This window comes from Nannospalax galili, unplaced genomic scaffold (genome assembly GCF_000622305.1).
Source record: "Nannospalax galili isolate Female #2095 unplaced genomic scaffold, S.galili_v1.0 scaffold398, whole genome shotgun sequence".
Lineage (NCBI taxonomy): Eukaryota > Metazoa > Chordata > Mammalia > Rodentia > Spalacidae > Nannospalax > Nannospalax galili.
Genome location: NW_008341813.1, coordinates 1,018,399 through 1,033,791, shown reverse-complemented (window position 1 = coordinate 1,033,791; position 15,393 = coordinate 1,018,399). Strand labels below are relative to the sequence as shown.

General features: G+C 46.1%; 1 protein-coding gene across 1 annotated transcript; it reads left to right on the top strand.

The window, feature by feature from the left end:
* Positions 1–157: 157 nt before the first annotated feature.
* Rrp8 (ribosomal RNA processing 8) lies at positions 158–4,084 on the top strand. Its single transcript, XM_008837398.3, has 7 exons — positions 158–256; positions 1,489–1,849; positions 2,666–3,119; positions 3,208–3,337; positions 3,477–3,583; positions 3,664–3,760; positions 3,965–4,084. Exons 1-7 carry the CDS (start codon positions 158–160, stop codon positions 4,082–4,084), a joined length of 1,368 nt encoding a protein of 455 aa, XP_008835620.1.
* The last annotated feature ends 11,309 nt before the right edge of the window (positions 4,085–15,393 follow it).

The window sequence follows — 15,393 nt, the reverse complement described above, 5'->3', positions numbered from 1 at the left end:
GGCTGCACTCGATGGTAGCCGGCTCCGCGCCGGCCGCTCTAGCCGCCGTCGACTCGTTGGTTTCCGGCTCCGCCAGGCTGGTGGCGACGTAGCAACTCGGGACATTTGTTGCACGTGGGTCGGAGCGTGGGATTCGTGGTCGTTGCTCACCGCACGCATGTTCGAGGAGCCTGAGTGGACCGAGGCGGCCCCAGCAGCCCTGGGTCTCGGGTCTGTAACCATTCAGCCTCGGCCGGTGGCTACCCCGCAAATCAAGGTGAGTGGCCCGGGACTGGGTTCTTTCCGGCGGCGAATCAGACCCTGGAGGGTCCCAGCTCAGGGTTCGGCTTTGTGCTGGGTAGAGGGGCGAACCAGCAATGTCATCAGGGGTGGGAGCGGTTGAGTCCTGATCTGAAGATCCGGGAACGTCCCCTAACAATGACGTTAAAACGTAGTTAGTGAGAAGTTGGTGTAGAGGACGGGGGTTGGGGCGCGGGGGACGTGCCGAAGCCGGGAAGCGATAGGACACACACCTGGTGAGAGTGCGCCCCAATGGGGATGCAGAGTTCGGGGAGTGGAGCACAGACTAAATGAAAGGAGATGTGTTTGAAGGTTAGATTAGAAGTGTTGCGTATATTGAGGATAGAAGTCAATGAAGTGGTTTTGATTTCTCAAATTTTCTCTCACCTGGCATCGCTTTATATGCTGGAGATCCTTCCAGGGCTTCAGCATGCCAGGCAAATCCTTGACAAGGTGTATTGATTGCCCTTAGCAATGGCTGGGAAGGTTGTGGGTATCACTATTCAAGGGAGGCTAATGGGAACCCAGTACCTCCAAGGTAAGTGCCTGGCCCAGGACCACCAGAACAAGTGAGGCTCCCAGAAAGTAGTCCTTTTCCTTTTGGCCTCAGCATCAGTGAGGACTGCTGTACCTCCTCAAGCTATTCTTGACCTGCAGTCAGCCTCCAACATGCCATCTGCCTGCTTTGTTTCTTTTCATCTCTGTAGCCCATCCTCCTAATCCAGGCCTCCGGTCTGCCTGTGTGCAGATTTCTATACTACAGCTGGTGGTATATTTAATAGACAGGTGTGAGCCTATCCTTCCTGTGTTCAAGAAAACTCTGTGGCTCAGAGAATGCTGTCAAATAAGAGCAGAACTGAACTGCATGCGGGAACTCCTGGCTTGCCTTGGTCCTGTTTGTGGCTTTAGCACATTTCTCTGGGCAACTTAGATTGCCATCATTTACACATTAAGAAGTATACCAATCTCTGTGAGTTCCAAGGAAGCCAGGGCTACACTACACAGTAAGACTCTGTTTTAAAGACAAAAAAAGTAGAATGAATGCTTTCTGTCCTCCAGCTTTCCAAAGGAGGGGTGGCAACCTGAAAGTTATTCTAGATCTGGCAGACTTCACAACAAACTAAATTGGGAAAAATTAGGAGTGTCTGAAGCAGATCCCTATTCTTTCTTGTTCTCTAGACTCATCCATTCTCATTCTGTTTTCTTCAGGGCCGCAAGCGCCGTCACCTCTTGGCCATATTACGGACGTTGGAAGCAGCGTCTCTTTCTCAGCAACCTCCTAGCCTTCCTAGCAGTGACTCTGAGGAAGAAGAGGTAGAGAAAAAGAAACACCCCCAAAAGGGCTCATTTGCCAGCGCCTCTAATTTAGTAAGGAAGAAAAGAAAGAAGAAATGTCAAAACCAGGACTTATCTCTCAGTGACTCTGAGGACAAGGAAGTAGAAAGGAAGAAGTACTGCCCACAAGCACTTCTTGGTGATAGCTGTGCTGGAGAAGAAAAGGGAAAGAGGAAATGCCAGAAGCATGCCCCTTTACACCCAGCCCAACACCTGGGGAGCATTGACCAAACAGGTACTGCTACATGTGTCTGTGGAGTGTGGCAAGGGTGTGAGTTGACTGTACTATTGTCTGTACACACACCAGGGGTTAGACAAAAAGAAGCACTTGTATCCAGGTCACAGTCTCTGTCTTAAGGACAAAGCTATTGCTAGGATGACTTCTGTTCCCGGGAAGACGTGAACAAATGTCTACTCATCCCGAATAGGGAACTAATGACAGACCAAAGTAAGGAGACCACCCAAATCCAACTTGGTGACCAGTGAATTTATTACAGTTCACTTACAGGAGTATGGGTGTGAGGTTACCTACAGGAGCAGAAATGACTCAAAGACAGGTGAATCGCCAAAGTCTACCTTAGCATAGGTGGTGAGTCTTGAAAGCTAGAAACGTGAATTCCACTGCATAGCTTTCTGGAATAGGGCGGATTGGAGACTCCAGTGTCTCTTTTAGCAGCTCAGGTGGTCTGAACCTTTCTCCCAAGCAGCTTAGCTGGTCTGAGAGTGTCCTAGGCAGCTCCTGATCTGAAGTATTTGTCAGCAGTTCCTACTGCTTGACTATCCTGAGTCTTAATGAGCCTCCCTCCAAGATGGCTTTATCTCGGGGGTGCCTCTGAATTTAGGGGATCCAGCCTCAAATAATGCCTTTTTTTGGGGGGTCTTTTTGAGACAGGGTCTCCCTGTAGCCCCAGCTGTCCTGGAACTCACTATGTAGACCAGGCTGGCCTTGAACTCACAGAGATCTGCCTGCCTCTACCTCCCAAGTGCTAGGATCAAAGGCGTGTGCCCCCATGCCCGGCTAAATAATACCTTCTTATCTCCTTCCCCACAGGTCAGAAAGCCTGGAAGAGTACTGCTACAAATGACACACCCAAGCCAAGCCCCGAGTCCACGTCTGCTAATACCCCACACATCTTGAGTCGCAAACAGTGGCGAAACCGGCAGAAGAATAAGCGGAGACACAAGAACAAATTCCGGCCACCACAGACACAAGACCAGGTTCCTGCTAAGGCTTCCGCAGAGGAGGCTGAGGTGCCTCCTGCTCCAAAATCAGACAGCCAAGAGGCTAGAGCTGGGGCCCTGCGAGCTCGCATGGTACAACGGCTGGATGGGGCACGATTTCGTTACCTTAATGAACAGCTGTACTCAGGGCCCAGCAGCACTGCACAACGCCTCTTCCAGGAAGACCCTGAGGCTTTTCTCCTCTACCACCGTGGCTTTCAGAGACAGGTGAAGAAGTGGCCACTGCACCCAGTGGACCGTATTGCCAAGGATCTTCGCCAGAGGTGATTAGGGAGTTGGACACTGTGAGGCTCAATGGGGGCCCCCACTCAAAGGCTCAGACCAGTATGTGACCCTTCCTTCCACTCACAGGCCGGCATCCTTGGTGGTTGCTGACTTTGGCTGTGGAGATTGCCGCCTAGCTTCAAGTGTCCGGAATCCTGTGCACTGCTTTGACTTGGCCTCTCTGGACCCCAGGGTCACTGTGTGTGACATGGCCCAGGTACACCCCTCTGTATCTGGCCTGTGTTCACTCTTAACTCTTCCTCCCTGTCTCCCCAACCTAGTGTCCAGTTCAAGCATGAAATGCTGAATTCTCCTTATAGCACTATGTGTTCATCCAACATGCCCCTTCTCCTCAGGTGCCTCTGGAGGATGAGTCTGTGGATGTGGCTGTGTTTTGTCTTTCACTGATGGGAACTAACATCAGGGACTTCCTTGAGGAGGCAAATCGAGTACTGAAGCCAGGGTGAGGCCCCAGGACACAGATGCATGTTTGTATGTATGCATTTGTCTGCATATTTGCTCAAGACTTCTTCCTTTTCCAAGGGGTCTCCTGAAGGTAGCTGAAGTCAGCAGTCGCTTTGAGGATATTCGGTTGTTTCTGGGTGCTGTGACCAAGCTGGGCTTCAAGGTCATCTACAAGGTAAGGGTCCCAAGGAGTCCATCTTGTTTCAGGATACTGGTGTTCAGGAAGGAAGCCTTAACCACAGGACAGACATTTTTCTCCCTGAAGGCACAACTCTAAGGGGGAGCTGTGAGAAGCTCTCTGAGCACCGGAAATACATAGAGAGGTACTCTGAGGTGTTGGGGTGAGAATTTGTAGCTCACTGGTGTTTTTTGCTTCTAGGACCTGACCAACAGCCACTTCTTCCTGTTTGACTTTGAAAAGACTGGTCCCCCTTGTGTAGGACCCAAGGCTCAACTCTCAGGCCTGAAGCTTCAGCCATGTCTCTATAAGCGCAGGTGACCCATGGGCACCCCTTGAAAGGGGAAGCGGAGCTCTGACTGTAGGTTCAGAACTCTGAAGACTGTGTCCAGCCAGGCTGTAAGCCAGGACTTGCACCACCCTCCTTCCAGCACAAGAACAAAGTGTGGTAAAGCCTCTGGCTCTACTCTACTCTGACAGAGCCTTCTTGGTTACAAGAAGTGTGAAGTCACTCAGATAAACTAAAGAATAAGGAGTTTATTATGAGAACTTGGGTATATCTGAGAATTGGGGAGCATCTCAGCTCCTCTTTCAGAAGGCACAGGGGTCTTTTCTCCACAGTGCCATTTTCTGACCTGTCCAACCTCTGTTCATCCATAGTTTCTGCTCCCTTAGCTTTAAGACTGCAGACAGGCAAGTTCTGATTCTGACTTGCCACTTGGAGCTGGGAGTCCTTTCATTTCTTTTTATCTTTTTTTTTGAGTCAGCATCTCACACTGAAGTCCAGGCTAACCTCAAACTCCTGACAGTTCTGCCTCAGCGTCCTGATTATTGGAATTACAGGTGTGAGCCACCACATCCAGTTAAGAGAATCATTTGATTTCTGGATATTCTGTTTCTCACTTGGAAAATGTAAAGTTCTTATAGCGGTGTTGTATTAATGGAGGAAGTCTGTAAAAGGTGCCAAATAAGCTAGCTATGGCTGCTATGTGTTATAAATCTTACTGTTCTTGGAAGATTATCCCTAGATAGGGTTGGAAGTTGGAAGGAAAATAATGTATTTATGTTTGAGGAAGACTGGGAGAGTTCAGGATAGACCTGTCATTTCATGGGCTTATTTCATGAACTATTTAGAGACTGATGGATTCAAAGCTTTCCTTAGAAGGGGGTAGTGAAAGAACTAGAGCTGTGTTCATAAGCAATAGCTGGTTGCTGCCATGCTTGGGGTGGAAGGTTAGGCTGTACATAGCAGAAGCATCTGTCCTGGTGTCTTCCTTGTACTGCACACAAATCAGCATGTCCTAGAAAAACTGCAGGAAGGCAGGCTAGTGCTAAGGGAAGATGAGCTAGGATGACAGGTGGTAGACCTCACCTGGAAAAGATCTGCTGTGGATCCAGGCATAAAGGTACAGGCTTTAATGCCTGTTCCCCAAAACAAGACCTGAGTGCCCACTGGGGCATACAAGTCCAGGATTTTGAACCAAGTGGATTCCTCAGGGCAAGCACTATGTGAAAAGTGCTTCCTTAGCATGCAAGTGCTGTTTTGTGGCTAGTTGTGCATTTCACTGCAGCCTCTCAACCATATTTGTCTATTTCCAGAGCTTGTTGTGTGTGTTTGCCTGTGTGGCAGCAGGGGTTAAGGGACAACAGAGTCTGTGGTGGTTTGAATGAGAATGTCCCCCATAGGCTCCAAGTATTTGGACATTTGGTCCCCAGTTTGTAGTGCTGTTTGGGGAGGGTCATGGAACCTTTAGGAGGCATGGCCATGTTGGAGGAAGCACATCACTGGGGGTGGGGGGCAGGCTTTGGAAAGTTCTTTTAAAAATATTTTATTCATTATTATTTTTATTTTATGTGTATGAGTATATTGTGTGCACGGGTGTAAGTACACCTGTGTCATGCAATGCCCGTGGAGGTCAGAAGAGGGCATCAGATCCCCCGGAACTGGAGTTAGAGGCAGTTGTTAGCTGTCATGTGGGTGCTGGGAATCAAACCCAGGTCCTCTGCAAGAGCAGCCAGTGCTCTTAACCACGGAGCCATCTGTTCAGCCCCATGAGAGTTCTTAAGCCTTGCTGCATTTCCAGTTTTTCTGCTTCCTGTGCCTTCTTAAAGATGGGATCACTTGGCTTTCTGCTCTGGCCACCTCCTGCCGCCATGCCTCCCCGACAATTATGAACTGCCATTATAGACTCTAACCCTCTGGAACTGTAAGCCAAATAAACAATTCCTTCTGTAAGTTGCCTTGGTCGTGGTGTTTTATCACAGCAACAGAAAAATAATGCAGGGTCCAGTTGACTAGGCTTAATGAAAATAGGAGCAGAAACAAAGTTTGGCATAAGATAAAGGTCCTGTGACCTAGTGATGGAAGAAGTAGGCCAGCAGGAGACCCTCAAGATGAAGTTGGTGGGGTGTTGATGGTGTTTGTGAGAAGTAAATCTGCAATAACCTGGATAGGCTGGGGGTACCCTTCAAAATGTTGGATTTGGGGGCTGGGGAGATGGCTCAGTGGTTAAGAGTGCTTACTATGCAAGCATGAGAACCCAAGTTCAGGTCCCCAGTACCAATGTAAAAGCTCATGTTTATAACCCAAGAGCTGGGAGGAATAGGGGGTGTGGAGATGGAGGATGGTAGTCAGAAGGGGAAGGGCTGCTGGCCAGTCAGCTTGGCCAAACAATAGTAAGTTCCAGATTCAGTAAGAGACCCTGCCTCAGGGTAATCGGTGGGCAGTAATAGAGCCAGCCTCTTGACTTCCTCCTCTGGCTTCCTTACCTGCACATGCACACACATACCCTGTCTCAAAAAAAAGAAAAATAAGAAAGTATGGGACAGACATGAGATCTGCCATGGATGTGAGGATTTAACGTAGAGGTTACAGTAAGTCTCAGAAACAGATATCCAGGGTCAGATGATGAAAAGGAAAATAGTTCAGAATAGAACTCAAGAGTAATGTTTAATGGGCAGATGAAAGAAAATAAGCTAGTAAAGGTGACAAGTTGAGAAAGGTCAGCCAGGCTTAGAGGAGAGTGGGTGTATTTATTTAGAGGAATGGAATGAGCACATTGTGAGTTATCACATGCTCCTGAGAGGTCTGAAAATGAGAGAAAAGTCACACTGCAGTGGGAGGAGTGTTACTGAGGAATGTAGACAGTAAGTTTGAATTTACAGTGGCATTTGTGAGGTTATAGTTAACACTAATTAACCCAGCACTGTGATTGTCCCTACCTGAGAACTGAGGTCTAAAGAGAAGTGAGTTCATCTAGAGTTCATTTTATGTAGATAAAATTAAAGGACAGCAAGCAAAGGAGTTCTAAGCTATCCACAGTGCAAGGGATAGCTGTGCTGGTTGGTGAAGTTTTGTAGAAGGTAATAGGTGGTTGTATGAAAGTAATTGGAACAAATGACCTGGAAAGATGGGAGGCTGCCATCAGAAGTTGGAATGCTTGAATTCTTTACTTTGGAAACAGCAGCTCCAGGTGACAGGAAATACAGGGTGTAGCCTCAGTTATGAGTGCCTGAGACATGCAGGGGAAGTTGCCTGGAGATTGGCTAGTGAACTGTGGGGATTGTGGGAAGGGATTGTCTGATTGCCTGCAGGGATTTTGATACACTCTTAAGATGATAGAAGCCCTTAAAAGTGCCTTTGAGGGACTGGAGAGATGACTCAGCAGTTAAGAGCACTGACTGCTCTTGCAGAGGACCAGGGTTCAATTCCCAGCACCCACATGGTGGCTGTGAACTGTCCTTAACTCCAGTTCCAGATGAATCCGAAACTTTCTTGTGGTCTCTGTGGCACTGCATAACATGGGTGTACTCACATACATGCAGGCAATACACTCATACATAGAAAATAAAGATAATAATTTTTTTTTTTTAAAGTGCCTTTGAAACAGGTTCCAGCTTTTTGATGAAGGGAGAGAATGCAGGAGATGCTCCAAAGGCGGGGAGAGTCCGAATGCCATGAGTTTTGAAAGAGCAGAACATTTACCTAGCTCATAAGAAAGACATGCATGTTAGGGTAATGAGACTAGTGAATGGAGCCAACTGCCAGGTGTGCAGTACAGTGAGCTGACCATCCTCCAACCTGTCAGTTCATGGGGTATCCTAGAGGCTTTTTGGGCAGCTCCAATGCATGTAGGATATACATCATCTTTTAGCTCCTTATTTGTGTTTCCCCAGTTATAGGTAGTTCGAGAGCTGGATTGTTTTTTTCTTGTGTTCAACTAGAAGGTGGAGTCTGTTTTCCTTCCTCCCTTAGCCTATTCTGACTCCAGTCTTCTGAGCCAAAAGCTCTGAATCTGATTCAAGCCCCAGGCTCCCTACAGAGCCTAGTTCCCATCAGCTACCTTGATTCCAAAAGCAGACTCCTGAGCCCAATCTGAATCCTCCCTGCTTCATCATCAGCTTCAGGACAGAGTCTGGGCTTCTGTGTCTAATATTAAGAGCCTAGACTAAAGAGAGAACAATATGTATTTCCTTGAAAAAAAGCAGCATGCCTAGTTTAAGGACTAGAAGGCTGAGGCTAGAACAGATTGAAGGAGGGAGCAGAGTGTTAGGAGGCAGTGGTTGGGGTTAAAGGGAATTTGACAATGGCTTTCAAACTTTGGGGTGCACTAGAATCACATCAACATTCGTTACAATGCCGATTCCCCAGCCATCTCTTGCAGATTCTGGTTCAGTAGATCAGGATACAGCCCTAGAAATTCTTTTCTGGTGGCTTTGATTTTCTCCATGAAGTAGAAAGCAAAATTTATTCATTGAGCGTGAGAATGGGGATTTTGAGAGGAGGAATTTCATTTCTAGGGGAGGAAAAGAGAATGAGGGAACTAAGGAAATGTAGGCGTCCTGGCAGCGTCAGCACACAAAGTTCAAGCCTAAGAGGGTGTGGAGAGAGCTGGTGACTCTCTGGGCTGTCAGAACCCTTGTCACTTCACAGGGGAGAGAGGACCAGTTTTCTGCCCTCTTTAAGTCTAGCTAGGGTCTACTGGAACCATTTGGGAAGCATGAAATATTTATTCCTACAGCTGAGGACTCATGAACCTGGCGTCTTACTCCTGCCCTGGCAAAAGAACAAGGGGAAGCTCAGTAGCTGTTCTGATGGTGAGGCCATGGAAAGCTGCTGCTACGGCACTGGCTTGCATTTCCAGAATGTGCCCTAGCCACACACAGCATATGAGTATCTTCTGTGCACCTTGCAGGAAGTATGGGGCAGGCTTGGATCCTGTCCAGTGGGACTGTTTTGAAGATTTAAAGAGACTCCATAAGAAGTGAGGAGTGGCCAGGCATGGTGGTGCACGCCTTTAATCCCAGCACTCTGGGAGGCAGAGGCAAGTGGATCTCAGCCTTGTCTACATAGTGAGTTCTAGGCCAGCTGGGGCTGCAGGGAGACCTTGTCTCAAAGGTGAGACAAGGTGTGTACCATTTAGTCTGACAAAGCAGTTTCAGGAGATCTTCAAAATGCCAGGATAGTTCTGTATCCATCAGGGTCCCCAGGAGCAGCAGGGATTTCCCTCTGCCTATCTGTACAGAACCACCCTGCCAATCCAGACTGTTTGATCCCCTTGCCTGCCTTCAGCACCTGTGCCCGGAATAATAGCAGCAAGGAAGTGGAAAGGAGGTGGGGAGAACGGAGAGCTCTCCTATTTCCCAAAGCTGGCTCCTAGACAGATGAAACAGAGCTGGAGGGAAAAAGATTTAAAGCCATTCTAAGAGCCGGTTACTTATTGTTATACAGAATTATTCTAATTACTTAGGATTGTATTTTCTCCTTAAACTAATCACAGGACTGTTAGTTAACTAAGAATATCATGGGCTTGCTGCAGCCTTCTCCATGGCAGAGAAGCAGAACTCCCAATTGACAGATAAAAAGTATCCATATGCGGAATAAGGTTGATCAGGAGACTGCACCAGGACACAGATATAAGACTCCATCAGAATAGAGCTTATTAGCAAAGGAACACATGGGACAGATTCCCTTCCAGGCAGGGAAAATGTCTGCCCGGGTGGTGAGCTGGGGTCTTTTTAAGGGGGAGGCTTCTGCTTCCTGCAGAAGGTGGGAAGATATATTTTTTTAAAGTTGGGGTGGGGGGAGTGGGAGCGCAGGACTGTTAAAACCTGTTCTCTTTAGAGATCAAAGGGGAAGCCCACTGTGTTGGCCAAAAGTCTGCTTCTCTTGACTTCAAAGACCAAGGTGCTTATCAACCCAGTTCCCTTTTCTCAGGAGCTTGAGAAGTCCTGAGACCCTGTTGGTGAGGGGGCAGGGCTATCTGAACCTTAACACCAATAAGTAGTTTTCAAGACTGTAAGAGACAAGAATAAGTTTGGGTTTGGCTATCGGTCTATGTTTGGTGCTTGTTCAACATCGCTTTTAGAGCTCTCCCAGTAGAATGTTCTTGCTTCTGCAATTATTAGTGTGGTCCTGATTTTGTTCCCATAATACAGTCCTAAGGGAACACAGTTCCAAAAGAAACAGCATGATCTTGGCAGAGACACAGCCCAGCTCCAACACTCACCACTTAGGTAATTGCACAAAACCCTGTGCAGCTTTTCAGAGACTAGCAATTAGAGCCTTTCATTTCCAGGCCATCCCCTTCCCAGGTGAGTTCCCCCACTAGCCACCTGGTTCTAGGACAGTTGACTACTGCAGTAATTGCCAGGGGGATTTAATTGCTTTTGCTGCCCAAAACAATTCATTTTCCACCCAGTGATCTTTTTTAAAATGTAAGTCAGATTATATCACCTCTCTGCATAAAACCCTTCAATGGATTCCCACTGCCGGAGAACAAAAAGCAGACTCCTTCCCAGGCCCTATGTGATCCTACCCAGGCCTGGCTATGCTGTCCAGCTGCATCTTAACCCCCTCTTCTCTGTCAGCTCCAGCCACACCGGCTTGCAGTCCATTCCTCAGACACTCCAAGCTGTTTCTATGTCAGAGTCTACACACGCTACCCCATCTTCCTAGAACACTTTTTCCCTGATGAGCTCGTTTTAATCCTCCAGATCTCTACACCAGCAGCAACATTTTTTTTTTCTTTCTTGTGGAGGAAGTTCCCCAGTGTAGTTTTTGGATACACAGGTAAACTGCATTTTCCAGCTCTGTGCATTTAGGCAGGGCATGGGACTAGTGGAAAGTGAGAGCAGTGTTTGTTTTAAAATGTTTTTCTATTTCATGTGTTGAAGTGTATTGTCTGCATGTAAGTGCACCCATGCATGCAGTGCCCCCAGAGGTCAGAAGAGGGAGTCAGATCCCCCAGGAAGTGGAGTTATGATTGCTGTTAGCCACCGTGGGTGCTGGGAACTGAACTTGGGTCCTCTGCAAGAGTAGCAGCCAATGCTTTTAACCTCTGAACTATCTCTCCAGCCCAGTCAGTAATGTTGTTATTTTGTCTTTTTGAGACAGGATCTCCCTGTAACCCCAGCAGACCTGGAACTTGCTATGTAGACCAGGCTGGCCTTGAACTCACAAGATCTGCCTGCTTCTGCCTCCCCAGTGCTGGAATTAAAGGTATGTGACCACCATGCCTGGCTCAGGAAAGCGATGTTTTAATACGAGACAAAAAAGTGAAAGGTAGTATTAGAGTAGCAGAGAGCCCCATAAGAGTCAAGACTATAAAATCTCTGGTCTGAAGCCAGGCGTGGTGGTGCACGCCTTTAATCCCAGCACTTGGGAGACAGAGGCAGGTGGATCTCTGTGAGTTCAAGGCCAACCTGGTCTACATAGTGAGTTCCAGGACAGTTAGGGCTACAGAGAGACCCTGTCTCAAAAAGACTGGAAAAAAAAAAATCTCTGGTCTGGATAAAGACCTGCCTTTCCAATTTCACTGGTCAATCACCTGGTCATAGGACTACCCCTGGGAAGGTGGGTGCACCTTAAGTCATGCTAAATTGATGGGTGGAAAACCTGGTATATTAATGAGATAGTGAATTTTTCCTGCCCAGAATCCCACCTCCTTAATGTAGTGCTTCTGGACCCCTCCCCCTCTCCTTTTTTTCTTCATATCCTCTTTCTAAGCATGTTTTACCCAATGCCTTGGGCTTCCCTAGTATCTTGACTTTCTTTACTTTTTCTCTGAAGCTTCCTTCTCCCAGCCATGTGGTGCTTGACGTCATGGCTTTTTTCTTTCTCCCTCCATTCTCATCCTCAAGGCAGCTGCCAAGGTTCTCAACTTGCCTGCTCTGAGGATTTTTTTCTTTACATTCTAATAAAATTGTCCTAAATCTTCCATTTGAGTCCATTCTTAAAATGTTTTATGAATGAGACTAAGAACCTTCTAGGGGGTGCTCCTCCCCTGGTTCAGTAAATGAGCCTTTTCTGTATTCTCCCACTCATTTCCCTACCTAGGAAAGTGACCTTGAAGCACAGGTTTTGAGGGTGATGGAGTCATAGCATACAAGAAGTTTGGATATTTTGGGGCTGGAGAGCTCGCCCAGCAGTTAAGAGGACTGGCTGCTTTTACAGAAGACCCAGGTTTGAATCCCAGCACCCACGTCGGCCAACAACGGTCCATAACTCCAGTTCCAGGAGATCCGATGCCCTCTTCTGACCTCCTTGGGCATTGCACACATGGGTGCATTTACATACGTGCAGGCAATACACTCACACATAAAATAAAAATAAATAAAAATGAAAAATTGTTTGGATAGTTGAATCATTACTTGGAGAAGAGCTACTTGACCAAGAACATCCACATTGAACTTTGAGACAGAGCTAGACCTCCATTGTGTTAAACTAATGAATTTGGGGGTGTTATAGCAGTTGTCATTGTATACCCTGGATGTATCTTCCTGTCTGCTTTATCACAAAGCCCTCTGTTTCCTTTAGGATGATTTCAACATTTAATTATCTTACCAGATGCCAGTCTACCCTTTATACTTGCTTACTTTTTTTTTTTTTTTTAAATTGTCTTTTTGAGGGTTTCTCTGTAGCCATAGCTGGGCTGGAACTTGCTATGTAGACCAGGCTGGCCTCAAACTCACAGAGATCCACTTGACCTCTGCCTCCCAAAGTGCTGGGATTAAAGGCATGTGCTACCACACCCTACTTATACTTGCTTACTTTAAAATGAAGAAAAATAGTGCTCACATCAGAAAATAGAAATATTTTCTCAGTTATTTGATTGTGACTAAAAAATAACCCCACTTTAAATGTTTTAAACAGATTTAAAAACTTGTTTCCTAAAATAACAAGGAACTTGAACGTTGATGACTTGGTTTTGGTTCAGGAGCTCAAGAGCGTTAGGAGTAAGGCCTTTGTGATTCTTTTGGTATCGTGATTCTAACTATAGTCACAAGATACGTTCTTGATTAACAGTCTCAACATCCTGATTGCTTCAGTCTCTATCTTTTTTGCTTTACTTCAATGATCTTTCTACTTTTTGTGGGAATGACTTTTATAAATGGACATAATCTGGACTAAATACTTTTAGTTAACCCCAGAAAAACTATGTGCTCTTGTATCTTCTGACCTGAGCACCTGATCTTGTTTCCTGGGAATCTCGATTTGGTACTTCACCCAAAAAGATAATGAAAGTGGGTATGCTTGAGAATTAACAAATCAAAGCACTGAAAGACTGCACCCATCTCCACTGAACACAGTGGACGTTGAGGACACCTGACCTTGGGTGAATGAGATATTCTAGAACAGGATCATAAATTTCCTCAGTAATTCAGGAATGTAAAGAAAACATAGGTCCCTTCTCAATGACTGATCTTTCTCACAAATTTTCTATATTCCACAGTATAACAGAAGAGGCTACAAATAAATGTGATGCAATTTTAGGTTTCATTTCTTCTGTTTGAGGTAAAAGCTTTGAATGCACAGTTCCTCTCTCTGCCCTTCTGAAGTCTACAGGGGAGGCACAGGTAACTTTCTGATGTCAGAATTAAGGGGTCTTAGGACCCATGCTGGTTCTCAAGTGTGCACAAGGTATAACCTCTGGGTATGGTTAGCAAAGTTCCATACCTGGACTTTTATGCCAACATTTGCTTCGGATGTTGATGAATTTGTGATCTTGTCTCTTAGCAGCCTAGACCTTGTGCTCCTTACCAATTGGCCTTTTCTCAGAAACATTTTTTGGGTGTTGAGAACCTATGTGATTTTCTACTGTGTAGTGTATCTCTTCGAAGTTCGTGGCTCCCTGCTTGGTATTACACCATATGAGACCAAGGGACACTCTTCCTGGTTCTGTCATTCTGCCTTCTTAATGTTCTTGGAGACATGGAGAGTCCATACTAGAGAACAGGTGCTTCAAGGGACCAGTAGTGAAAAGGCAAAAGCCCCTTTGCTGTGTTACCTCATTTGCTGCTTCCTTCCCGTCTGGTTTCAGAGTCTCAGATCAAAGATGATTGTGTCACCCTCCCTCTTTTGTCTGTTCCTATAATCTGCCCTGTCCATCAAGTGGGAGAGACATATTTCTTCCTCTTTTTTTTTTTCTTTGAAGTGTTTTGTTTGCTACCTAACTTCCTAATGGGGTTTTATCTAGTAGGACTTAATGTGAAATTTCACATCTGGAACATTTTTACGTGGCTCTTATATTTAGCCTATACTGTCATATGGTTTTCATTTTGAAAGTTTTTTTTTCTTGTTGCTTGTTTTGCATTTATTTTTTTAAATTTTATTTATTATGTTTATTTTATGTGTGTGTATTGCCTGCATGTAGGTAAGGACACCCGTGTCGTGCAATGCCTGTGGAGGTCAGAAGAGGCTTTTGGATCCCTTGGGACTGGAGTTACAGAAAGTTGTTAGTTGTTTTGTGGGTGCTGGGATTCGAACCTGGGTCTTCTGCAAGAACAACCAGTTTTCTTAACCACTGAGCCATCTCTCCAGCCCCTTGTTTTGCATTTCTATAAAATTTTTTCTTTTGAGACAGGGTCTCTGGTAGCCCCAGCTAGCTTGGAACTCACTATGTACACGAAGATGGCCTACATCTCACAGAGATCCATCTGCCTCTGCTTCCTGAGTGCTGGGATTAAAGGTGTGTACCATCATACCCAGCCACATTTTTAATATTTTTATTGCAACTTAACTGGGGCTTAGTGGCTTAGTTTGGTTTTGGTTTTTTGAGTCTTCCTGTATAGCCCAAGTTGGCCTCAAGCTTATAATCTTCCTTCCTCAGTATCCTGAGTGCTGGATGGTACTCATTTTATTTTTTATTTATTTTTTTCATCACCAATTTATCTTTTTTTTTTTAACTTAAAAAAAATTTATTGAGTCAGGCGTGGTGGCACACACTTTTAATACCAGGACTCGGGAGGCAGAGGCCAGCCTGGTCTACATAGCGAGTGCCAGGCCAGCTGGGGCTAAGGGAGACCCTGTTTTAAAAAGACCCAAAAATTTTTTTTGAGAATTTCATACATGCATATAAGGTGTTTTGATCAAATCTACACCCACTCCCTCCCCTCCAACTCCTCCCATATCTCCCCATCACTTTTTCATGGCTGATAGATAAAAATGTTGGAGAGAGCGTGCAGTGGAGAGCACGAGCGGATGGAGGAGGCACCGAGGCACAGATAGAGTTCTCAGCGGGATACAGCTTTATTTCTCACGGGGCACATTTCCCTCGGGGAAGGGAAAGATGTCAGGGAAGGGAAAGGAAAGATGTCAGGGAAGGGAAGGGAAAGATGTCAGGGAAGGG